The sequence below is a fragment of the Candida parapsilosis genome, contig 005809 (assembly GCF_000182765.1).
Source record: "Candida parapsilosis strain CDC317 annotated contig 005809".
In the NCBI taxonomy this organism is placed as follows: Eukaryota; Fungi; Ascomycota; class Pichiomycetes; order Serinales; family Debaryomycetaceae; genus Lodderomyces; species Lodderomyces parapsilosis.
In genome coordinates this window covers 1922113-1946296 of record NW_023503281.1, presented here as the reverse complement: position 1 = coordinate 1946296, position 24184 = coordinate 1922113, and the positions used below count along the sequence as shown (strand labels likewise).

The window sequence follows — 24184 nt, the reverse complement described above, 5'->3', positions numbered from 1 at the left end:
CATTCACAAAGTAGTAAGCTAGAGAGATACTGTCTGTGCTTTTCACGTCTCTATTGATTAAAGAGACTTGCATTTTTTTCTGTGTGCATACATACACTTTCTCTACCAAGAGCGTTACTTTCTTAGTGTCTCATAAAGGTGATCTCCAAGACAGTCTGGCTCCCGACAAGATTGCGTCATTCTTTTGACGTTGAAGTGGTACTTGCATCAAGATATTATCTTTTTTTGTTTAGTAGGAATAAGCTTATGATGAGTGAGGGGATCTATTTGCTAAACTTTTCTTCAAAGGATAAAGGAATTAACCTAGTGACACAAATACAACCAATCAACCCTGTCTCAAAGAAGAAGGAGGCAAACGACAAGATGAGACACATAAATAATACACACGAACAATGTGAGTCTCTTTTTGCTAATGTGCTCATCGTGTGTTGGACATGTACCATACACGGAACATGACTGGAGAAGAGGAATTCTCTGCTTCTACTTACCCCGATAAATGTCTATTGTGCCATATGCTTTCCATTTTTCTCGTATGGACATCGCGAAGTTGAAAGAAAAACAAACCAAAATTAAAAATTAAAAAATTAAAAAAAATAAAAAAATAAAAAAATAAAAATAAAAATAAAAAGTTTTTTATTCTTTAAAAAAAAAAAAAAAAAAAAAAAAAAAAATTTAATTTCAAAAATCTTTCTTCGCCTGAATATGATGACAGTTTAAAAACCTTTTCTTTATAACAGAATACACACTCATTTCTACTATAGTACCCAGCACCGACTTACCATTTCTTCATTGCAAAAGAACTACTATCCTTTCATTCCATAGAGACAGACATATAACTCCACCGTAATTGACGAATTTTTTCCTAAAACAGAGGAGAACGAACAATGACAACCAGTAACAGCAGTAGTAGCAGGACCCATCATCAGTTTGATTACAATCGAAGAAACTCCAGCTCAGTAGCACCGTACTCTGTACCTATGAAACAACAACAACAACAACAACAACAACAACCACAACCACAACCACAGAGCTATTCTTATTATACTACTTGCAACAATAATTACCAATACATCCCATCTCAAACAAAACAACCTTCTACAATGGTCCTGCAACCTTACTCAAATAATTATAGTAATCAACCTTCATTTCACACATCACATGACTCACATCTGGACCTGTCCTCAAATAGCCATAACCAGCAGCACCAGCAGTACACTACACGCGGTGTACCCAACTTTAGCGGAAACAGCCAACCACATCTTTATCATTATAATACCCAACAACCTCAGCAGACCCAACAGCCTCAGCAGACCCAACAGCCTCAGCAGACCCAACAGCCTCAGCAGACCCAACAAAACCAACAAAACCAGCAACAAGTCCAACAAGTAGATCAAGAAGAATTTTCCCACAACCAACAACAAAAGCACAACCCTGAAGATCTGTCAGCCATAGCGTCACCTCCTCTAAATGGCCAATCTCCGCCAAAGCTTTCGCGAGAATTTGTGGTTCGTCGAACCAGTGAAGGAGAAACTGGTCGTGTTAAAGAAGAGTTGAGATGTGAAGCTTGTGGCAAAGGGTACAAACATATATCATCACTAGCTAAACATTTATGGGAACATACACCTGAATGGAATGTAACCAAGAAATTGTTAATTTCAAAACATCAACAAGTGCAGTTGTTGGAAGCAGCTAGTATTTTGGTCGGGATGAATCATGATTTAAAGGGTAATGGATATAATCGAGGTCATAAGGGCTACTATGGAGGCAGCACATCTATTCATGGAGGACCACCACCGTCTTCTTTGAAATTACTTCATAAACGAGGTGCTTCTGACCAATTGGCCAATCTACCATCACCATTCTCACCAACGAGTGAACATGGCAATAGCAACGGCAACGGCATAGGGGGAGGTACTCCTGTGACATCATCAGCAAATGGAAGTGCAAATGATGCGAATAAATTACTGCTGATTACATTCCCAACGACATCTTCATCCTCGGCAATCCAGTCAGATTCAGATAATCAAAGTGAAGGTGAAATCGATAATGAACATTCAAAACACAAGAATCGCCACTCGTTTGAGGCCAATCATCAATATCAAAGTGGCAGTCCTGAGGCCGTCGCGTTTACTAATCAACATACTCAAAATGGCCACAGAGAATACCAATTCAAGCCACATCACCCACATCAACCAAACACCAATGCTTCCACCACCGTTCCTGCATCCCAGTACCCGTTACAAAACGATATCAAGCAGCCAACACCTGTATCTCCCGTTGTTTATTCTCAGCCTGAAGCATCGTCGGTGCCATCGGTTGCAACAGCAGCATCGACAGGCTCTTCTTCTTCAACACAACCATCTCAGCCAAGTACATTGAATGGCAATGCAAGAACCCAATATTATGTGACTAATCAGTAACAACCAGTACCTGATTAACAAAGATACATGCATGCATACACGTTTCTTCTTCATTGTCTTCTTTGAAGAAATTCTTTTAAATCTTGTTTATACAGTATATACAAAGACTTCAAAAATCAACGTTGAGACTACGAAGGAAGTAACTAATGGATTTAATTATTACTTATACATATATTAATACAATTTTTTGGAACCTATTCTACATCATTTGTATACTACAACTTCATCTTCAAAGCTCGAATACGCTCATTCCCGTTACGTACATGGTCATCATCCTCACATCAACAATACTTTAAAATTGTCTCTTAGTTCCACCCTTAGCCTCTCTTTCCTTTTCCCTTCAAAAGATACCAAATTCATTCAGGTTAAGCTGCGGGGTACTATTATTGTCACTTTGATTATTACTCTTTGCTTCATTTGCTTGTTGCAATATTTGCTGTGGTGATAATGTCGATATTTGCGAGAAACTATTGCCCCCAACACCACCGCTACCACCGCCGATACCAGCACCACTAGCTAATCCATTACTCAATCCGTTTCCAATACCACCACTATTGAAATTCTCGTTGGTGGTAAAATCAACTCCCATATTAATCGCACTTGCATTCAAACCCATGCCCATCGTGTTCATATTCATATTCAGATTCATGTTGGGATTCATATTCATGTTCATGTTGGGGTTCATGCCTATGCCCAGAGGAGTGCGTGATGATGGATTTGTAAATGTATCAGCAAGTAACATATCATCAAATGGCTGTTGTTGAAATTGGGAGGATGTAGCCGAGAGCGGCGGTTGGTGCGATTGCTGTTGAGATTGCTGTGGTTGTGGTGGTTGTGGTGGCTGTGGTGGCTGTGGCTGCTGTGACTGCTGTGACTTCTGCTGCTGTGCCTGTTGCAATTGTTGCTGCATTTGCAGTTGTCGCATAGGCTGATGCTGATCTTGTTGTTGCATACCCAATTGCGATTGTGATGGTATCCGTTGTTGCGGTTGTTGTTGCGGTTGTTGTTGCGGTTGTTGTTGCAGTACTGCACTTGTCTGTGACTGTTGCTGTTGTTGCTGGGGTGGAATTGGCTGTTGAAATTGACCCAACGCACCCACTCCTGGTGCGGGTGCTGGTGCTGGTGCTGGTGCTGCAGCTACAGTGGCTCCTCCTGCGGGTCCGGATTGTTGTCGATACATTTGCTGTTTCCTCAACTCTTCCATTTTCATTCTCAAAAATTGTAACGCTTCAGCATACAATTCTTGCAACTTGGCATACAAGGGAAACAACTCGGGCATGTCGGGAGGTGCAGACAACACCACAGGGAACGTCGATTTCGAAGCTTGTTGTTGTTGTTGTTGTTGCTGCTGTGGTTGCGACGACCCATGATACTTTTCATATATGTAATTCAAAGTAGTCAAATTACACTGTAGTCTCTTTATATAGTTTGCATATGATTGAGTGATACTAACTCGATTCTCATTTGACATTTGTTGCATTAATGATTGATTACAAATGATATTGATGTACATATTGCTGCATTTTTTCATGAGGTGAGTATTGATTAATAGCAAGCATGTGACTCTATCCCTATCTAGAGATAAAGGTGCTCTATCAACATAATCCATCTTGGATGATCAGTAGCGTGAGGAAGTTGAAAATAATAATGTGTAATAATGAGTACTTTTTTGTTTACCCTTTGGTGTGAGAACAGAAGAAGAAGAAAAATTATTTTTTTTCTGTTCGGTTTTTCTCTTTACCGAAATTAAAGATAGTAGAGATACCGGCATTGGTGTGGCTAGTTGAAAGACAAAAAGTATTTTACATCTTTACGTTCCTACTATATACAGGTGTATATACACGCTTATCCACGAGTAATTGAATCGGCTCTTGATCCAGTTACTCGTCTCATTCCAATAAAAGACATATCAAAAGTGGCTCTTCCTTGTGTAAGAGCTCTCAATTTTGACAAGTACCCAATCATTTCTTTCAAGGGAGTTTCAGCAATGATGATTTTCTTATTGGCAAAATCCTCATTTCTGCCCTTTGTTTGCGATATGGTGTAGTCAGGTGGTACATATGTCTTTTCAACAACTTCTGCTGTCCAATCAGCAATCTCGGTGTCTTGGACCGATTCATCCTCAACTGCTAAAATGACAGCCTGACACCTTTGTGTCAAATCATGAGATACTTCACCCAAATCATTTGAATTGACATAAACTTTCGTAATCATTACCGGTTCAAAAATGGCAAAGTCGGACTCAGTCTCTTTAACTGTTTGGATCGCTTGTCTGCTTGCATTCATCATTGAAGGGACTAGCTCTTCATTTTTGTCCACAGGAGCATCCCAATGATTTATGGTAACGACCGTGGAATGCAACGAAAGACCCAATTGTGGGCCACCCATTTGCAAAGATGTTAAGCATCCATTGATTAATGCCTCTTGTAAATCGTCTAACGAGTTGGGGCACTTCCATCTCCGATCACTCATTGCCGTCTTTACATGTTCGGAAGCTGCTGAATCGGGCAAGATTATGATATTGTTTTCATCTTCAAATATATGTGCGCCAGGTACGGACTCAAAGTCTAAACAATTTTCAACATGACCGACAGTTAATTTGATTTGAATATGTTCACCTTCAAAACTGCCCTGTGCTTCAGCTTTACCCACGAATGATTCCTTGAAAGAAACAGCGACTTCGCGCAAGTTGACTTTTGCTTTCATGTCATTGATCAATCTCTCACGCACAATGTCCAAATGCAACTCTCCCATTCCACTGAGCACAGTTTGTCCTAGCTCTTCATCCACATGTACTTTCAACGAAGGATCTTCACGAATTAGAATATCCAAACATTTCTTCATGTATGCTTCATCACCAGCGGTATGTGGTTCTATACTTGCATTGAACAATGGTGGAGGAATGTCAATAGGCATCAATGTCATACTTGATTCAGTTGGCCCCATCGTTTTTTTTCCAGCAGCACTGGAAACAAATGTGTCTCCAGTTTTGAACTCAGTTTCGTAACCAGGGATAACACCAATATCACCGGCACTAACGCTTTTCACTTCCTCGGGTGTGTCACCATGCATCACAAGTAAATTTCTCACTAATAGTTTCTTTCCAGTTCTTGTATTGACCAAATTGGTGGAGGCATTCAATTTGCCACTGTAAATTCTGAAAAACGTCATTGGTCCTCTTGTCACATGAGTCATGACTTTAAACACAAGACCAACTGTCAAGTTCTTATCATTGTTAAACACTAATCCTTTAGTTTCATCCATCTTTTTTAATATTTCCTTCTTTTTACTTTTAATTTCTGGTAACGAAGTCTGCAAGGGGGAAGGTAAATACTTTGTTATACCATCCATCAACGGTTGCACTCCGATATTTCTAAAGGAAGACCCACAAAATACAGGGGTTAAATAGTTTTCAATAGTAGCTTTTCGAATTGCCAGATCCAACAACTCAGGAGAAATCTTCAAATAATTCTCATCATTTTCGAGAAATGCATCAATGACTGATTCATCAACTTCACCTAGTGTTTCCACCATTGATTCCCTTGCCTTGCAGTACATACCAAAGAGGTCGGGCGTGGATTCATTCAAGTCAATAACGTCAATTTCCTTACCAAACTCGTCCTCTTCTTTCCATTTTAATAACTTACCATGCAATACATCAATAACACCTTTAAAAATGTATTCTTGATCAGCAGCAACTTCAAAGTATGGAAGGTTGCATAGCACCACTCTCGTCTCTAATTTTTGTACAACTTCTCGAACAGTTCTACTGAAACCAGCACCAGGTCGATCCATTTTGTTTATGTAAACAATTCTAGGCAAACCCAATACACTGGCTTGCTTCCACACTTTTTCGGTTTGTGCTTCAACTCCTGCAACTGCATCTAAAATAGTAACAGCGCCATCCAACACTCGTAATGACCGTACAACTTCAAATGTAAAATCAGCATGGCCAGGTGTATCAATTATATTGATCTTGTGTTGATTCCACGGTATCGTTGTTGCTGCCAGCTGAATAGTTATACCACGCTCCCTCTCCGCTCGTAGATAATCAGTAACGGTATCACCTTCATCAACGTTTCCTATTCTTCTACTTTTCCCACTATAGTAGATCATTCGCTCAGTGGTGGTGGTTTTCCCTGCATCAATATGAGCAATGATTCCAATGTTTCGAATTTTCAGTAGTGCAACATTGTTAACGGTTGAATACAGCCTTGTTGATAGGATGTTTTGTAGTAGTCGATGTCGCATAAAGGAAATTAGATCTGACTGTCTTTGGTAAAGAAAAGTTTCACTTTTTTTTTTTTTCAAGCGAGCATTGATGGGGCTTTTTTGCGATTGTATTCCGTGTTGCAGTTGGCTGCAAAGATAACTCAGAAGCATTAAAGTCAACAAGATAATACTGATGAGAATCAATTGTGTTAAAGTGCTAAATGAGTATCAAACAGCGATTACTGTAATTACAGCGGAATGCTGGGATGTTTTTTAAGAGGCCTAACGACCGTGTTTTAACTGCCTCACCTTCATGATATACAAGCATTTGAAAGAGCACAGATTTGCATGACCTTGAAACAGTTATACTCTTGACTTTGAAAGCATTGTTGGTGTTAGACCATACCTAAGGCATTTTAACAATTTTGTTTTTGAGGTAATGGATGTCTGTTACAGTACAATGTGAGACTTTAACTTCAACTGTAAGAAAGCACTAATTAGTAGAGCCTATCGTTGCTGCAAGTTTATGGTTTTATTGATACAAATGTCCCGAAAAAACGAGCGTCAACTCAATTGTCTTTTTTGCACAAACTTTGGATGAATACTTTATAAAATAATACTTCGTATAAAAACTCCTTCAAATCTCAACTAATTTCCAAATAACTCTCTAATGATATAGCCATAGCTTTATTAAATATCAGGTTTCTTTTTGGAGCTACAGACATGCATATACATTCTGTTTTAGTGATGAAAACCGCATCATGTCTTCAAAAATTTTAACACGGTTGTACACCACAAAACACGAATTTACGAAAAATTAAGCTTGTGGCGTAGTTGAATTCTTGAAATTCACTTGTTCGAGTGGTCCTAAAAACTGGGTCGCATTCGGCGGCTACGTTCATGCGGGTGGTTGGTCTAGATGGTATGATTCTCGTTTAGGGTCGATAGCTGGTCTTCACGGATTGGCTACTGACTTACGGGCGGTCCCGGGTTCGATTCCCGGATCACCCCGCTTTGTTTTTTTCACATTTTTTTACAACTTTTCATTGACCATTCTCTGCTTTGGACTATTTTAAATACCCTTCTTTGTTGTCGCCAAAGCAACTATCGTGTATACGATCTCAGTGCTTCTACTTCATTTAACCACTTTTTTGTGAATTAATAGTCTGCTATTTAAAAAATGCCAGCATTTCCAGAGAAATGCCGTCCAGATTACAGATATCATTTTCCATTTGATAATCGTTCAGGTCAAAGACTGTTGAGCAAGCACATCGAACTCGCTGATGTCCACATTTTTTTCAAATCATTATTGTTAGTCATAACCACGGGTAAACATCGCACTTAACTCGGATTTATCCATAATCGGATAAAAAAAAAAAAATATAGAGTCCATAAAGTTGATGAGGAAGAGATCTCTTATGTGCGCTTTTGACAAAATACCAAGATGATAGCTTTCACTTGAAACGTAGATGACTGGAAAACGGAGTTTGTACCTCGGTATGTTTAAACTTCAGTTCGGTATAGGGTGTCTCCACTTTACACGTTTTTGATTGGCGATAATGCCGTGTCTAAAATGCTAACTCCGATTTTCGTGGGATGGCGGTGTAACACATTGCGCACACCGAGTTAAAAGCTGTTTTTTTACAACTTCTATGTCATAATTAATTTTAACTCTTTCCCCCCTCCCCTCTTCTAAACCCAACATCTAGGTACTCTGGGAGTTTGGAACTGTGGCATGAAGGATATGCTGTCAAGGTGTGTAAATCTTTTGCACAATAATAATTTTACATTTTTAGTAAAACTCGATCCGCTAACCGATTTCTCATCCATTTTGCGTTTTGTACTAACTGGAGCGCTTAAATTTCTTTTCACGTAGAAAATTTTAGTACATCTATATAATATACTAATGAATATATATATTTTGACGTTACCTCCTTTTTGTTTGTCAATAGCGGCTTAATATTTCTACATACCCCAACTGCTATTATTGCATGAATTATCAAACGCATACCATTATTTTCAAATGACATCAAACGGCTCTTCAGAGGACACAAGAGCTAGCTTATCCAACTCCAATAGTTATGAGAAACAAGTAGATCCAGAGGAAGAGCTATTCCCACCCAAGGAAGTTCTCAATGATCATGACCCAAATACTGATGCTGGTTACGCGTGGGTTGTATGTGCAGCATGTGTGCTTTTCAATTTCTGTACGTGGGGAATGAATTCAGGTTTTGCCATTTACTTTGCATATTATTTGAAGCATCAAACGTATGACGGAGCAGACAAACTAGACTACAGTTATATTGGGGGTATTGCTTTTGGGGTTGGACTTGCCTTTTCACCATTGATTACAGTGTGCATGGGAATATTTGGGTTCAAACCGGTTTTAATCGTGGGGAATTGTCTTCAATTTACAGCCTTGATGTTGGCAAGTTGGTCAACCAAACTTTGGCAATTGTATTTAACACAAGGCTTGATGCAAAGTTTTGGTCTAGCATTTCTTTCAATTCCGTCAATTACACTACTACCTCAATGGTTCAAAAAGAGGAGAGTTTTAGCGGGTGGAATTGCTTCAGCAGGTTCGGGTATGGGAGGTGTAGTTTTCAATTTGGGTATGCAAAAAGTTGTTGATCATTCCGGTGTACATTGGGCGTTGCGAGCTCAAAGTATTATTGGGTTTGGATTAACGTGGATTGCAATATTTGCCGCTAAAAGTAAAGCGTCGAAGCATAATATCGAATTTAAATTCATTGATTCAACAGTGTTTAGATCTGCCGGTTTCTATTTGGTTTTGTTTTTTGTATTGACTTGTATATTTGGGTACGTTATTGTGTTGTACACATTGGCTAATTTTACTCAGAGTCTAGGTTACAGTGAACACCAGGGCGCTATAGTATCTGCCATGGTGCAAGTGGGATCATTTTTTGGTAGACCAGTTATTGGTTATTTGTCGGACAAGCTTGGAGCTGCGTCAGTGGCCACGGTGGCGTATTATATTGTTGGCATTTTCTGCTTGGCAATGTGGATACCCGCACGAAATTATGCCACTGTTGTGGTGTTTGCTCTTATTGAAGGTGGGCTCATGGGAAGTATATACGCCATCATTGCACCACTCATGGCACAAATGTTTGGAATAAGGAAAATGAATATTGTTTTTGGCAAAGTTTGGTGTATCATGGGGGTGGCTGGTGTGTTTTCGCCCGTCATTGGTGTGAAGCTTGTGCGTGGTAGTGGTGCTAATGTTGACCCAACAAGTTACCGAAACTGTTCCATCTTTACTGGCGTCATGTTTGTAGCATGTGCAACAACAATGCTAATAATCAGAGGCTATCTAAAAGCTAGAGACGAGATTATAAATAAGGATGGATTGGCAGATTCGGATCATGTTGATACCACTCAAGTTACAGTACCATTCTTGTCAGTGTTTACGCATTTATTTACCATTGGAGGAGGAAAAGCATAAAGGTAGAAAATGTATTGTATTAATGATAGTTTAAATTAGAATGAAGTTGTGGCAAATCATCTCGAAAAGCCCGGAATCAAAAAACTTAAATTAAAAGTAAATAGAACATACGCTAACACAAAATACGCGTCTTCCCCTCCTTTTCTCCCACAAAAAAAAAAAACAAAAGCTACAAAGGCAGATCAGAAGGACCCTACGCCGTTTCTAATTCTCTTTTTTCCTCTTTAGTCACATCGTTATTCTTTACATTGATCTCCATTGTTTTCAGATATGACTGGTCACAAGATAAACCATCGTTTGGTGGTCATGACTGATCTGTCAAAACATTACGACAAGGACAGGTTTGTGGATGATTTGAAAGAAATGAAAAATACTGAGGTTACTACCATCGAAATAGAAAAAATTGATAAAGACAAACTTGAATTTCCAGATGATTTTGAATACATCCATCTTTTGGTTCAGTGCGAAGAAAAGAAATGGGATCAATTGACTAAATTTATTGATTTCCTCAAGAAGAACCCAAACTTGCTCACTGACAAAACAAGCGTTGGGTGCCATATTTTATTCAAGAGCGATAAATGTTGGAAAGATTATTCTGCTGCTCAAGTAAAGCAGTACAAACAGTTTATGTCAAGTCTTCAAGAAATATGTGGAAACAAAGTCACGCATTTGTCCTTCATCGACAAGTTTGACTTTGAGGATGATGACAAACCACAAGTAGATGCAGAAATCAAACTGGATATTGAACCTTGGGAGAATTTGGAAAAGTTGGACTACATCCATTGCTGTGTTGAGGAGTTTCCAGAAATCAAATTCCCCAAAACATTGGAAGCTTTGAATATCAATGGTGATTACTTTTTGAGTCTGTTGGATAATTTCAAATTTCCCAATAAGCTAAAAAGCTTTCAAGCTTCTTCAGGTGCACTTGCTTACATAAATAGAGTTTACTTCCCAAACGCACTCGAAACTTTGATTCTTTCGGGAAACAAAATGTATGTATTGGATGGCATTCTGTTCCCAAAATCATTGATTAATCTAGATGTTTCAGAAAATAGAATTGACAGCTTGGCAGGCGCTAGATGGCCACCGAAACTTGAATCACTTAGCATTGCTTGCAACCCTATTGAAACTTTAAAGGGTGTTGTCTTTCCTCCTTCTTTGAAGATCTTGGATGCTGGGTCTATTCCAAACGATGCAATGGTGGGGGTCAAATTTCCCGAGCTGCTTGAAGTTTTGAATCTCCAATCGGCAATGACGACTCCTCGTGGATTGAAAGTGCCTCCAAATGTGAAAACCTTGGTTTTGACAGGAGATGGAGTTTCAAGTGTTAACTCGTTGAAATTGCCAGATGGAATTGAAACTTTGTACTTGAATGAGAACAAGATCAAAACGTTGAATAAAGTCCAATTTCCATCAAACTTAAAAGAGTTGTACTTGGGTGACAACCTTTTAACCACTTTGAAAAACGTTGTATTTCCTGATTCGTTGGAGACCCTTGACATAGAGAATGAACCAGGGTGTATGTCTAGTGAAAAACAAATTATAACATTGAAGGATGTTATTCTTCCACCAAAGTTGAAAGTTTTGAAACTTGGCTACCAGGGAATTCGAATTCTAGAAAATTACGAATTCCCCGATAGCTTAACTTACTTGAGTTTACCTTACAATGATATGAAATCCATAAGGAGTGTTAAATTTGGTAACGATTTAAAGAAACTCGACTTGAGTGGCAATCCTGAGCTTTTATCGCTTGAGAATGTCAAGATACCCGAGTCAGTCACGGAATTGCGAATTCCTGAAGAAATGGTCCCCAATTTGCCAGCTGATATTGTTGACAGAGCCAACAAGGGTAGTCTTGTTTTGAAAAAGATTCATACTGACCTTAGCGCTTATGATACTCCTATTGACTTGGAGTCCAGTGGAATCATCACCAGTGATGAGATTTCAGGGATTTTAGCGAAAAAGAAAGAGGAAAGAATTGCTAGGTATGAAAAAGCCGAATAGAGTTCAGCGAGTGTTTTAGTTTTGTACAGGTTTATATTTTCACAGTGATATAAATTATTTCTAAGCTATACACTTTTATTTTATTCGTCATCCTCTTCATCTGATTCGTCTTTGTTTTCAGCTTCTTTACTCTCCAACAAACGTTCAAGTTCTGCATCTTCAGTAGCAGTGACTGCTTTAGGGGCCATGTTAACTTTACAAACACCACCATTTGACTCTATAATTAAATTAATTTTTTCAATAGCGGCTTCCAAAAGACGTACACCCTGATTTTTATCCAACGATTGTACAGAAAGGAAATATAACGGAGCAGCAACCAATTTGGCCTTGACTTGCATTTGTTCAGTGGAAACAGATTCTGCCGCTTTTAAAGCCAGTTTGATTGCGTCTATTCCTTCGTAACCAAAACACGATACTTCAACATCTGCTCTTATATTGATTGCTTGTGGGGTCAATCTTCTGGATATGTACAATTTCAATTCTTCCAATACACCTTCGGAGGGTGCTTCAATGCCTTCAAAAATAGTTGGGTCAGTGATGGAAAATTTAAAAGCATCGTATGCATGTCCATATTTCCTACTTAATGGCCAACCTATAGTTTCGTACAATTTTTCCAATGGTATATTGAATTTCTCAGCACAATGTCTCAAGATTGAATGTACTGCTTTACTTTTGTTGTATCTTTCGTCACATTTGACAATATCTTCAGCCGATACTCTTCTCTTTGACAAATCGATATAACCTTTCTCCTTATCGACTCTCAATACAACCGCAACTTCGTTTTTACCAACTCTAATCAATTTCTGAATGGAACGAATACGTCTTCTAGATAATTCTGACAACAAAACCATACCTTCAATATTGTCATATTCTAAAAGTTTAACATATGCACCCATTTCAGCAATTTCTTGAACGTTGACCATGACGACTTCGTCCACTTCTGGGTACTTGTTTTCGTAGAATCTGCAGTTTGTTGAGCTCATCTTGATTACAGACTAGTTTTCTTTTCTTCAACTGGGGTTCAAAAAGGTTGTAAATGGGTTGAGCTGCTGTCTGATGATTGGGATCTGACTCAGATTAGAAATTTTTCACTGCACGAGGTGAAGAATGGGAAGCAAAAAAAATAAAAAAATTGTTTTGAATTTTGTGCACGCCTTTTTCTGATCTTCTGCTTTCTTTGGTGTATGCAAGATCAATAGAGCACCAGGATCCCATTGCGTATAACATTTAGTATTGGAGGAGAAGGGTAATTTAGTCTTATTAATTGTAATTTGTGAAGTAAGAAAAGGTGGATGTTAAAGCAACCTGATAAGTAGACCACGTCTGATGGAGATGGAGTCATCTCTTGAGTGTCTACTTGATATGTAAAAGTGACATCAGAGCTAGATTGACTAGTGTCTCATCGCTCTTTCAAATCAATGAATTTGGTACCTTGCATCAGTTGACAACTTCAACGACAGATATGTATGAATTTTGGTTGCAATCTTGTGCAAAATTTATGTATCATTCATTCAGCACAATTCTATAGGTGAACAAATCAATGACAATAACAACTCAGCTGAAAGCTTGGACCATTCATCTGGTTGATAGCACGAGCCAATACAAACATCAGAGTCCCAGTTACGCCTAATGAAATTCGGGGAAACAAACGAGTCAGCTCGGTGCGGGGACCACCCCGAAACAGAAGAGGGATTTACAATACAATTGACCCAACCCTATTGCAGTAACCCACTTGCCCGATTAAGGACTTGTTGATAAGTAAACGTTTGGCTTTTATTGGAAAATGTACTACATGTAGTCAAACACAGTGGAAATTGCGATTGCCAAACATTGCGATTCGTTTCATTTATATTTCCAATGTATTCCGTACCAATCCAAGATACGTTTTAGGTTGACTCAAAAGAGATTTTGTGAGCCGATTCGCACTCGTGGATGGTTATTTTCTCTTCCCAGCGTGTTTCTGTCCTCCCCCCCTCCCCCACTCATCCTGTGTCGTGGAATTTTGTGTGTGTTATGTAATACGTTTGCAAATCTCCAGATTTTTCTTCAAGCCTCGTGTGTCGTATTAACCAAAATACGACATTGCCTTTTTTCTTATTGTTGTTGTTTATGTTTTCACACCAAAAATAAAAGAGATAAAAACAAAAATTGTTCTTCTTCTCACTCCAACTGCCCCCCCCCCCCAGAATTACGAGTTCGTACAGATTAATACCTTTGAGTTGCCTAATTTGTGTAACCACAAACTCACACAAGTGTACTACATACTTTACTTTACATTTGCTATTTAATTTATTGTTTTGTTTTGGGTAATTGAAATCCACCCCCAAGAACAGATTTTTTTTCATGTTTTGCACCGGAATTTCCTAAGTGAAACTTTTACTTCGATCTCTCCAACATTCGTTCCTTGAATTTGCTTTAAACTTTCAACTGACTCCGCTTTACATTTGGCTGATTTTGTGCTATTCCACAATCCTTCATATATTATGGACATAGAGAATAATGGTATATATATGGAGAATAGTTCCAGAATCAAAGGTATTAGGAGATTGTTCAAAGACAACAAAACGTATATTATAGCCATGACTATCATTGCCAATTTCATCCTATTTTATAGCCTCCATCTACTAAATACGAGGTTCAGTGAGGCGTTTCCATTCGTTTTGCCTCGAGCTGAGAAATATACATTAGAACAAACATCAGATTCAAATCTTGGGGATTTTGTTAATAGCTTTGAAAACAAAGAAATCTTTAGTCAAGTACAATTTTCCGAACATGCATTTTATGATCGAAAGATGAATGTGGTAGGTACAATTGAGTATTCCAAGTATAACCAATTTCAAAAACAACCATATGTTGCTAATGGATATATTGGAAGTAGAATACCCAACTTGGGACACGGGTTTACCTACGACCAACTAACTGAGTCTCCTGATTCTAAAAAAGACGACTTGTATAATGGGTGGCCATTGTTTGACAAAAGGTTTTCTGGAGCATTTATAGCTGGGTTTTATGACCTTCAGGAAAACACCACGGGAAACAACTTTCCTGAACTTTTGAAAAATGGGTATGAGAGTGTGATATCAGCAATTCCACAATGGACCACATTGAAACTAGCAATTCAACATGGCGATAAACGATATACATTGGACCCTGCCTCACCTGATGGAGTTGGACAGATAACGAATTATGTCCAGAATATGTCTTTATCAACAGGCATTGTAACTACTCAATTTACTTGGTTGGAATCGCTAGACGTTAGGTACACTGTTCTCGCACATAGATCGGAAATCAACTTGGGGTTGGTTAAGGTGGATATTAAAAATAAAGGAAATGATACTGTGGAGATTGATGTAATTGATGAGTTGAATTTCGATACAGCACAGAGGTGTCTGTTGAATTTAATTGGTCATGACAACTCTGGTATTTATGTGTCATTTCTGCCGGATAATTTGGACTACATTTCTGGTGCGATTTACTCAACGCTTCATCTCGATAGCGTCAAGCGTCATTCAAAAAACAAGAAAACGAACCAAACGTCACTGATACGACTACATGCACAGGATTCCACCCAATTTGGAAAAACAGTTGGCATTGTGTCCACAGATCTTGATCCTTCAAAGTTCAAAAACTCACGAGATACACTTGAATTTGCCAAAAAGGTTTCGCAAAAGTTTGAATACTTAGACTTGGTGATAAAGTCTCATGTTCGAGCATGGAAGGAATTGATGGGGAAACAATCGACGATAACATTCCCAAATGATCCCTTACTAGATTTAGGGTCCAAGGCATCAGTTTACCACTTGCTAGCCAATACGCGTCCCGACGCCCAGGGGTTGACAGGAGCACTTGGTGTTGCTGGATTGAGCTCAGACAGTTATGGTGGTATGGTGTTTTGGGATACCGATTTTTGGATGTTTAGGGCTATATTGGCGCTCGATCCTACTCATGCCAAAAGTATTGTCAATTACCGGATGCATACCCACCAGCAAGCTTTGAAAAACACTCCTCAAGGCTATGAAGGTGCTGCTTATCCCTGGACAAGCGGAAGATTTGGAAATTGTACGGCAACGGGTCCATGTTTGAATTATGAATATCACATCAACTCAGCCATTGCTATGGCGGCATGGGAATTGTACATTAGCGGTGCAGTAGATGATCAATATTTGGAAAGCACGGTCTACCCCTTGATCAGTGATGCGGCCAAGTTTTACGCGGACTACGTGACAAGTTACAATGAAACAATTGACAAGTTTATCACCAGCAACCTCACGGACCCAGATGAGTATGCCAACCACGTTGACAATGGAGCATATACAAATGCTGGCATAGCTTTACTTATGAACTGGATAAATGATATTGGTGATATATTGGGTATAAAAATGCCCGAAATTTACACTGACATTTCTCAAAAGATGTACCTCCCCACTGCGGACAATTCACAAAACATTACATTGGAGTATTCTGGGATGAATTCCTCAGTTGGTATCAAGCAAGCAGATGTCGTATTGATGACGTATCCTTTGCAGAATAGTTTGGTTGATGATGAGCAAGCCTATATAAACATGGAGTTCTATTCAGGAAAGCAAGTGAGCTATGGACCAGCAATGACTTTTTCAATCTTTTCCATTGTGGCAGCTAATTTGGCCACTAGTGGATGTGCATCACAATCGTATTTGCACAAGGCTATGCAACCATATTTGAGGGGACCATTTGCCCAATTTTCGGAACAAAATAACGACAACTTCAAAACCAATGGCGGTACTCATCCGGCATACCCATTCTTGACAGCACATGGAGGGTTTATACAAGCTGTTGTGAATGGATTAACTGGGTTAAGACATTCTTACACCATTGACAATGGTAAGATTAGGAGATCATTGTTTTTGGACCCAATTGCATTGCCATGCTTGGGTGATGGAGTTCAATATAGCGGGATTCATTATGATAACCACACGATTTCAATGAATATCACTGGCTCAACTTTTGTGATTCGAAATGAGGGAAAGACAAATAAGAGGGCAAATGATTACATATCTATAACGATTGCTGATAGAAATCCTGGTCGTGGAACTTACAAGTTAAAAGACAATGAAGAGAAATCATTTAAGTTATACCAACCCAGCAAGATTTTCGAAGATAGCGTATCCGAATGTGGGTTGGCGACATTTTACAACATCACTGAGAGTGCCCCAGGTGACTCCTCGTTTCTGATCAATGATGGAGATAATACCACCAGATGGCAAGTGAAATATAATGATACTACTGGAAAAGTTTTGATTGATTTGCACTCGATAAAAAACATAACTGGTGTTGTGTTTAACTGGGCTGACAAACCACCCAAAAAGGTTAAACTTCTGAAGTATATGGGTACTAAATTCAAGGATGTCACTGATTTTTTGGCAAAAGTTGATTTTGGTAACTATGTGTATAAAAACTACCGTTTTGCCAACCCTGGGGAAAAGTTGTTGAATCAGAGTGAAGTATTTGAGAACGTGTACTCGGATGATGTCACGATAAATGCACCATTTTCCAGCAAAGAATTGGAAGAAGTTATTGTTCCTGTACGGCATAACACAACATCTTGGAATATCAACTTGCAAGGCAGGTTCCTTTTACTTGAAGTTGATGGAATACACAACACAATACCGATAGAAGATGATTATGGTGGTGCCAAGCTTGCGGAAGTAAACTTCTTTTAATAAAAAGGATATAGAGTAGATTAGATTTAAGACAGATTAGAGCCCAAAAGCAATAACCATGTAGTACGTTTTTTTCTTTAAAATGAAATTAATATTCAAAATGTGCCACGCATCAACTATACTTCTACTTTAATACAAAGCCTCTGCCAATTTAATAAGACGCTTGAGACCTGTGTGCCAGTTCCCCAATTCGTCACTATAGCTTGTAGCAATCTCCACATTGATGGCATTTGCCTCATCAAACCTTTTATTCTCCAACTGCGAACTAATTTCTTTCAATGATTCAGTAAGTGGTTTGGATAAATCAGCATTGTTCAAATGATCAAACAAAATGTTTATTCTATGTTCCATATCAGCACCATGCTTAGCAAACTTTTCCGGAATGTTTGGTTTGATTGCTTCCATGACAATGGTCAAGGAATTGTAAATTGGTTCCAAATCATCAGCAATGTGCGACCTATCACCTTTTGGATACTTAGGAGGTTCAGGTGCCGCTTGTGGAACGGTTGCCGCTGGTGGTTGCTCATTCACTGAAACTGGAGGACGTGCTGGGCCAGTAGGGGGTGGCGCAACTGGCGTAAACGAGGGCTGTGCTGGGGTGCTCAGGGTTATTCCAAATGGCTGTTGTGGTGGTGCAGCAGTTCCGAATTTTGTTCCTACTTCAGGGGCCCCCACATGTGGCAATTGAGGTGAGTTATTCTGCATTGCTGATGGTGGTGGTGGTGCGTATGGGTTCTTTGGTGGTGCAACAGACGGTGCTGGTTGTGCTGCTCCAAATGCCAATGGAGGAGGTGATGCGAATGGAACTTTTGCTGGCGCTGGTTCACTTGTTGGAGCATAAGGATTCTTCTTGGCTATAGTAGGTGAAGCAGCAGCTGTTGGTGGCGCACCAAAGTTGGGAACTCCAGGTTGCGGAGGTTGCTCAGCCCCTGGAGGTGGAGCATACTTGGTGGTTGGAGTAGGTTTTGGTGATGGCACTTGTTGAGTTGGAATTGAGGTTCTAGATGCACTACGGCTGCTACTCTTGGGTGGTGGTGCAAAACCAGTGGTTGATACAGTTCTCTTTGGTGGGGCAAAGGAGTTATTGAAACTATTTTGACTTGGTTGATTTGATAATGTAGGTATGGATGAGGACGATACCGCCGCAGGTACAGGGGGGGTTACTGCTGCTGCTGCTGCTGCCCTACGTGGAGCAGATGCTTTTGGTTTGAAAGTTTCCGGCAAATCATTCCATCCATCGGTTTGCAGTTTGTTGTTTTTTGGGATGGATGATGCACCTGGTGGGGGTGGTGCAGGTGTTACGCCAGACGGATTCAACGCAGCAGGAGTAGCCACAGGAGAGGCAGCCTTGTAAATGTTTGTAGGTGCGTATGGGTTCGACTTTGCATAAGGGTTTGGTTTGGGCACCGCAGCAGCAGTAGCGGCAGCAACAGGGTAACTTTGTTGAGGAAAAGCCGTTGGAATTTGTTGTGGCATCGCGGGGGCACCATATTGGAATCCTGTTGGTTGAGGGATAGGAGCTGGAGGAGTTTGGGTTTGCAGTAATCCGGCGTTGAGTGCAGCTGAATATTGTGATCTGGATTTAGCAACTGAGGGTTGTTTGGTGGCTTTTTGGCCAGCAACCGTAGTTTTTGAAGATGGCTTGGTGGAGTTTGCAACCTTTACATCTTTTCCAGTGGCTTTCAGAATTCTTTCCTTCTCAACACCAGCAAGTTCATTGGGTAATAATTGCAACACCTTTTGGGCCAAATCAAATTCACCCGACCCAGCAACGAGATTCACAAACTCCAACAACGCTTTGGAAATAGAGTCAACCAGTGGACCAGTGATGGCACCATCCTTTTTTGAGTAGAATTTGTAAGTGGAAATCTTTTCAACGAAATTGGTCAATACGTGCAAACGTGCTTCGGAAGGTGACGAAACTCTTGTAGCGTCAGATTCTAATAACTCAGATTCATATTCAGGTAATTCTTGTAACCAGAGGTTTGCCAACTTGTCCAAAGCCCCACCTGCCAAGTAACAAGTAATGGCGTCTTCTCTGTCACCGTCACTTGAGTTTAAAATACGATCTCCCAATTCAGACATTTTATCGCTATACTCATCCGAGTCGGTAGCAATTGCCTTGATCCCTTTAGCGATTTCCTTCCAATCGCGGACATTAGCATGAGCAACGAGGTCAGTAACATTTTTGGATGTCACATTGTAGATAACTCTAGCCAAGCTATCTTCTTTGTGCTTCTTGAAATAAGCATTCCTCACAGATTGTTTCACTTGCTCAGATGCATCCAATGCCAAAACCAACGCTTCAACTAATTTCTTTTGATCTAAGGATGTCTCCACTGCATCTTCAATTTTGCTACTTAATACCAAACTGATCAATTTTTTATCGGCGTCAGATGAATTCGATCTAAAGAGGGAAAAGTTTCCTGAAGGTACGTAATCGTCAACACTAGACTTCACCTTGCCATTTCCGAGGTGCGCGAAAAAATCGTCATCTCCATCTCCATTAACGGCAGCATTCTCGAGAGGCACCTCCTTTCTTTCCGACCTAGTTTTTCCTTCACTTTCTTCTTTTTCAGCTTCTGCTCCAAACAACAAATCCTTTCCATTTTTGGAAAATGTCTCCAAGATTTCCCAATCGGCTTTGTTCTTACCTTTCACTGTGTCATCATTCAATCTCGTCTCAATGATCGTTTCGTACTTGTCGTTTTTCAAGTTTTCGAAATCCCTACCCTCCTTCTTGAACCCAGCCAGGTATTTTCCAATTTTCACGATTGACTTTCCATTAATACTTTCAATGGAAACCAACTTTGATCCAAATCCAAACGACACAGCGACTGGATTTTTGAGCCATGCTGGTGCTTGCTTAACCTCAAAAACAGGCTGCTGAGTCTCTGTGACTGATATTTCATTCCAAAAATCATTGTCATTGTTAGAAGCAGTCACTTTTGATGTAACCGGAGGTGATGTGTCTTGGATAGTTTGAACAGTAATCTTTCCATCAAATGAGGCTGTAGCAAAAATGTCTGGCGCAGATGGAGCAAATCTGGTTTCGAAAGCCCAATTTGCAGTTGTTGGATATTCAACCAACTTCTTACCCTCAATGGGGTTCCATAATATAGTTGCATTATCTTTACCACATGAGATCAACAAACTTGCATCTTGCTTACACCAATCCAACGACAAGACACCCTTTTTATGCCCTTCAAGCACCTTCTCTGGCGCATTTGAGTTTCTTAAATCCCAGGTCAAAATCAATGGACATGAATCATTATCACTAGCAGTGACCAACTGCGTAGATTTCGTTGGGTGCCACGCAACATGAGAAAAATTAGCTCTTCCACCTGGTCCAGTATAAGAAAGATGCAACACCTCTTTTTTAGTTTTGAGATCCCAAATGGAGGTATAACCACTGTTGCCAGTACTTGCAAAAATGTGGCTTACTGAATTGTTCCACGCAACGCAGCTTATCTCGTCCATTGGTGTCATAGCTTGACCTGGTGCAAAAGGTTCATTGAAATTTTTGGTGTCCCACACAAAAATTTGTCCATTGGATCCACCAGTAACAAGAACGTGAGGCTGGATAGGATTAAATTGCATGGATTTGACAGCACCGGTATGTTTATTGGATTTGTGAACAGATGATTTATCGAGATCTTTGGTTTTGATCAAGGTCGCAACATCCCAGAATTCAACAGTTCCGTTTTCAAAAGCACCCGCCAATAATCCCTTTGATCTTCCTTCAAATGGTTTTGACCACGCCAATGCATAGAACTTGTTCTCGACAGGAGCTGTGAAAATCGGTTCGCTCTTGCTAGTTGGTGAAAAGATATCCCATATGTCTAAAGTTGCTGAGGAACTGAAATCAATGTCAACCGCCCCAGCAACTGTTCCAGTGGCTAACAATGGAAGACTATCCAGACTCCACGCAAAGGTCGAAGTACGATTTATGTCACTTATTTTTACCATCTTTTTATCCACCTTTTCTTCTGTAGTCGAGTGAAAACGTTGATGGTTTCAATTGGCTGATCCTGATTGCCTGATTTCTTGTTGTCAATTGAGAGAGAGCTTCAGGCGTTGGGTAAGAAATTTTGAAAAAAACAGAGAGCAAAAAAAAAAACACAACACAACACAACACAACACAACATAGTGGAAAATTGGAAAATTGTGTTTTGTGCGTTGTCGGTTTATTTATTATGTAAAAGGAGCTGAAACTGAATAAACAACTTCTGGTTGTTTATAAACGAGCTATATATATAGATGCTAATCCATAAAATGTCTCCTCATTTGTAGACAAAAGTGGTCTCTTTCGGTTTCTCTTTATTCAGTCAACCAACGATTGTACTGAATCGTGGTAATTGCCACATTGAACAACGCATCAAAAATTAACACAACGACATAATGTCTTAGTATTACGACATTCGTAGCAAAATGCGACACACAATGTCGTAAGATGGTTTATCGTATCACAAAACGCGCCTTCTAGTAACATATCTTGTGATCAAGCTCCTCTATCAACAAGTGTCAATATAGCCATAATCGACATGTCAGGAAGTATTGTCAACACCAACAATTCAAAAGAAAGGAGTTAAAGCTACACTGGAGACGGTTGAATATCTGGGGTTTTATGCGTATACGATGCGAAAACGCGACCATACACTATCATAATCGCCACATCTTCTGTAATCCCGATCACCTCTCAGTGGCAAACCTAATCCAGTTACGGAATCAAAAGGTGCACCTACAGAATGATGGCATATGTATCTACACACCGTTTCGAAGATTTCTTACTATCCCTTGTAAGACTCTTTTTTTGCCGAGGATAATTTGCAACTTTTCTTTTTCTCTTGTTTCTCCCAGTTTTCTCAGATCATTTTTTGCAAATTTCAAATATCAATGCAAGTTTTGGAAAAGATGCTCAGTACTTTTGCGTACTAATAATAGAGGTCACTACGATGGAGACGAACATAAGGATGAAAGACCGACGTGCTTTGCTCACCCACCTACTCATCGGCAGAATTGGGAAACCCTCACTCAAAGCGTTCCTTTACGCGTATCTTTACTTAGTTCTTCCGAAAGTTATCAAAGCTATTGTGAGTGCGGTGAAAAAGGGCAAGTACGACAGGATGATACCAAGAATTAAAAAGACTATGGTAAAAGCAATGCATCCTCGCAAATTCCCCATGTTTGCTGCGAGCTTGATTACTGGAATAAACATTTTGGAACCCATGTTGTATGGTGCTATTAGGAGAACTAGATTATTGAAAAGACCGTCATCAGCATTGTTTGTTTCTACATTAGTATCATCGTTGGTATCGGCAATGGTAACATTTCCATTGTTCCAGAATCATGTTGTTGGATTTGGTAGATACAATTCATTAGACCTCACTTTGTTAGTCGCTACCAGGGCATTGGATACGGTGTTCTCATCAACCTTGTCTCATATTACACCAGCTGGTATCAGTGGATACGGAGATGCGTTATTGTTCATCATTAACAGCACATTGGTTATGTTTGCTTGGTTTTACAATCCAGAAAGGTTACCACCTGCTTACTCCAAGTGGATAACTTCTGCTGCCAACATGGACCCAGATTTTATTGAGGTTTTGCGGTTGGTCAGAAGCAAGGATTTGATTTACGGCCAACACGGTCCTAATGAGAATTATTTGACACCATATTTCGAGAAATATGGTAGAGATCCACTGGGAGCAAACACAGTCGTAAATCAGCCAATAGATTGCGAAGCAGTACACGCGTTCAGATGCAAAAGCTGTGAACTACATGCCTTATGGAGGTTTTGGAGAGGCTTCAAGTTTGCAATCACCGTGTATGGCCCGCTCAATTTATTTATGTTGGTATTCCCACTGAAAGTGAAGACTTCAACCAGATTGCTCAGGGCATTAAAGTCTTCCTTGCGCTCATCATGTTTCTTAGGCTCGTTTATAGGCCTTTATTGGTACGGGGTCTGTTTGGCAAGGACAAGGCTATTCCCCCACTTGTTCCCCAAAGTTCCTCGAACTAGGTTCGATGACACTATTTGTGCTGCTACAGGGGCTGTAATGTGTGGGTTTTCTTCATTTGTTGAGAACGCACAAAGAAGAAAAGAGTTGGCATTGTTTGTTGCTCCTAGAGGGTTGGGTACGTTGATACCATCAGAACCATCGAAAATCAACTTGAAAATAGAGAGTTTTGTCTTTTCCATTTGTTTGGCTATATTAGTTGCATATTCCAGAAACAGGTCGTCGAGTGTGAGAGGAATTTTTGGGAAAGGTCTCAAACAGATATTCAACGTTCAAGAATACAATTGATTACACCTTTTGTTACGCAGACTTAAATGTAGGAAATGAAACTCTTTGAAGACCCTTCTGGTGCAACATCTCTCTTAG

At 39.7% G+C, this 24184-nt stretch overlaps 9 protein-coding genes across 9 annotated transcripts, besides 1 other annotated feature; 5 read left to right on the top strand and 4 right to left on the bottom strand. All coding sequences in view use genetic code 12, as the record gives it.

Annotated features, from left to right (window-relative positions):
* Positions 1 to 884: 884 nt before the first annotated feature.
* On the top strand, positions 885 to 2420 carry CPAR2_209040 (uncharacterized protein; the record flags this gene model as incomplete). Its single annotated transcript, XM_036809828.1, has 1 exon — positions 885 to 2420. One exon carries the CDS (start codon positions 885 to 887, stop codon positions 2418 to 2420), a length of 1536 nt encoding a protein of 511 aa, XP_036666426.1.
* A 340-nt stretch (positions 2421 to 2760) lies between these two features.
* CPAR2_209030 (uncharacterized protein) lies at positions 2761 to 4029 on the bottom strand (the record flags this gene model as incomplete). The annotated part of the gene is made up of 1 exon (XM_036809827.1): positions 2761 to 4029. One exon carries the CDS (start codon positions 4027 to 4029, stop codon positions 2761 to 2763), a length of 1269 nt encoding a protein of 422 aa, XP_036666425.1.
* Positions 4030 to 4265: 236 nt separating this feature from the next.
* Positions 4266 to 6671, bottom strand: MEF2 (Mef2p; the record flags this gene model as incomplete). Its single annotated transcript, XM_036809826.1, has 1 exon — positions 4266 to 6671. One exon carries the CDS (start codon positions 6669 to 6671, stop codon positions 4266 to 4268), a length of 2406 nt encoding a protein of 801 aa, XP_036666424.1.
* Positions 6672 to 7536: 865 nt separating this feature from the next.
* Positions 7537 to 7643, top strand: a tRNA (tRNA-Pro).
* A 1012-nt stretch (positions 7644 to 8655) lies between these two features.
* CPAR2_209010 (uncharacterized protein) lies at positions 8656 to 10095 on the top strand (the record flags this gene model as incomplete). Its single annotated transcript, XM_036809825.1, has 1 exon — positions 8656 to 10095. The coding sequence occupies one exon, from the start codon at positions 8656 to 8658 to the stop codon at positions 10093 to 10095; it is 1440 nt and encodes a 479-aa protein (XP_036666423.1).
* Positions 10096 to 10365: 270 nt separating this feature from the next.
* On the top strand, positions 10366 to 12099 carry CPAR2_209000 (uncharacterized protein; the record flags this gene model as incomplete). The annotated part of the gene is made up of 1 exon (XM_036809824.1): positions 10366 to 12099. One exon carries the CDS (start codon positions 10366 to 10368, stop codon positions 12097 to 12099), a length of 1734 nt encoding a protein of 577 aa, XP_036666422.1.
* An 80-nt stretch (positions 12100 to 12179) lies between these two features.
* On the bottom strand, positions 12180 to 13082 carry SUI2 (translation initiation factor eIF2 subunit alpha; the record flags this gene model as incomplete). Its single annotated transcript, XM_036809822.1, has 1 exon — positions 12180 to 13082. The coding sequence occupies one exon, from the start codon at positions 13080 to 13082 to the stop codon at positions 12180 to 12182; it is 903 nt and encodes a 300-aa protein (XP_036666421.1).
* A 1500-nt stretch (positions 13083 to 14582) lies between these two features.
* ATC1 (alpha,alpha-trehalase) lies at positions 14583 to 17798 on the top strand (the record flags this gene model as incomplete). The annotated part of the gene is made up of 1 exon (XM_036809821.1): positions 14583 to 17798. One exon carries the CDS (start codon positions 14583 to 14585, stop codon positions 17796 to 17798), a length of 3216 nt encoding a protein of 1071 aa, XP_036666420.1.
* Positions 17799 to 17927: 129 nt separating this feature from the next.
* PGA63 (Pga63p) lies at positions 17928 to 21767 on the bottom strand (the record flags this gene model as incomplete). Its single annotated transcript, XM_036809820.1, has 1 exon — positions 17928 to 21767. The coding sequence occupies one exon, from the start codon at positions 21765 to 21767 to the stop codon at positions 17928 to 17930; it is 3840 nt and encodes a 1279-aa protein (XP_036666419.1).
* A 1193-nt stretch (positions 21768 to 22960) lies between these two features.
* On the top strand, positions 22961 to 24106 carry CPAR2_208960 (uncharacterized protein; the record flags this gene model as incomplete). Its single annotated transcript, XM_036809819.1, has 1 exon — positions 22961 to 24106. The coding sequence occupies one exon, from the start codon at positions 22961 to 22963 to the stop codon at positions 24104 to 24106; it is 1146 nt and encodes a 381-aa protein (XP_036666418.1).
* Positions 24107 to 24184: the final 78 nt, after the last annotated feature.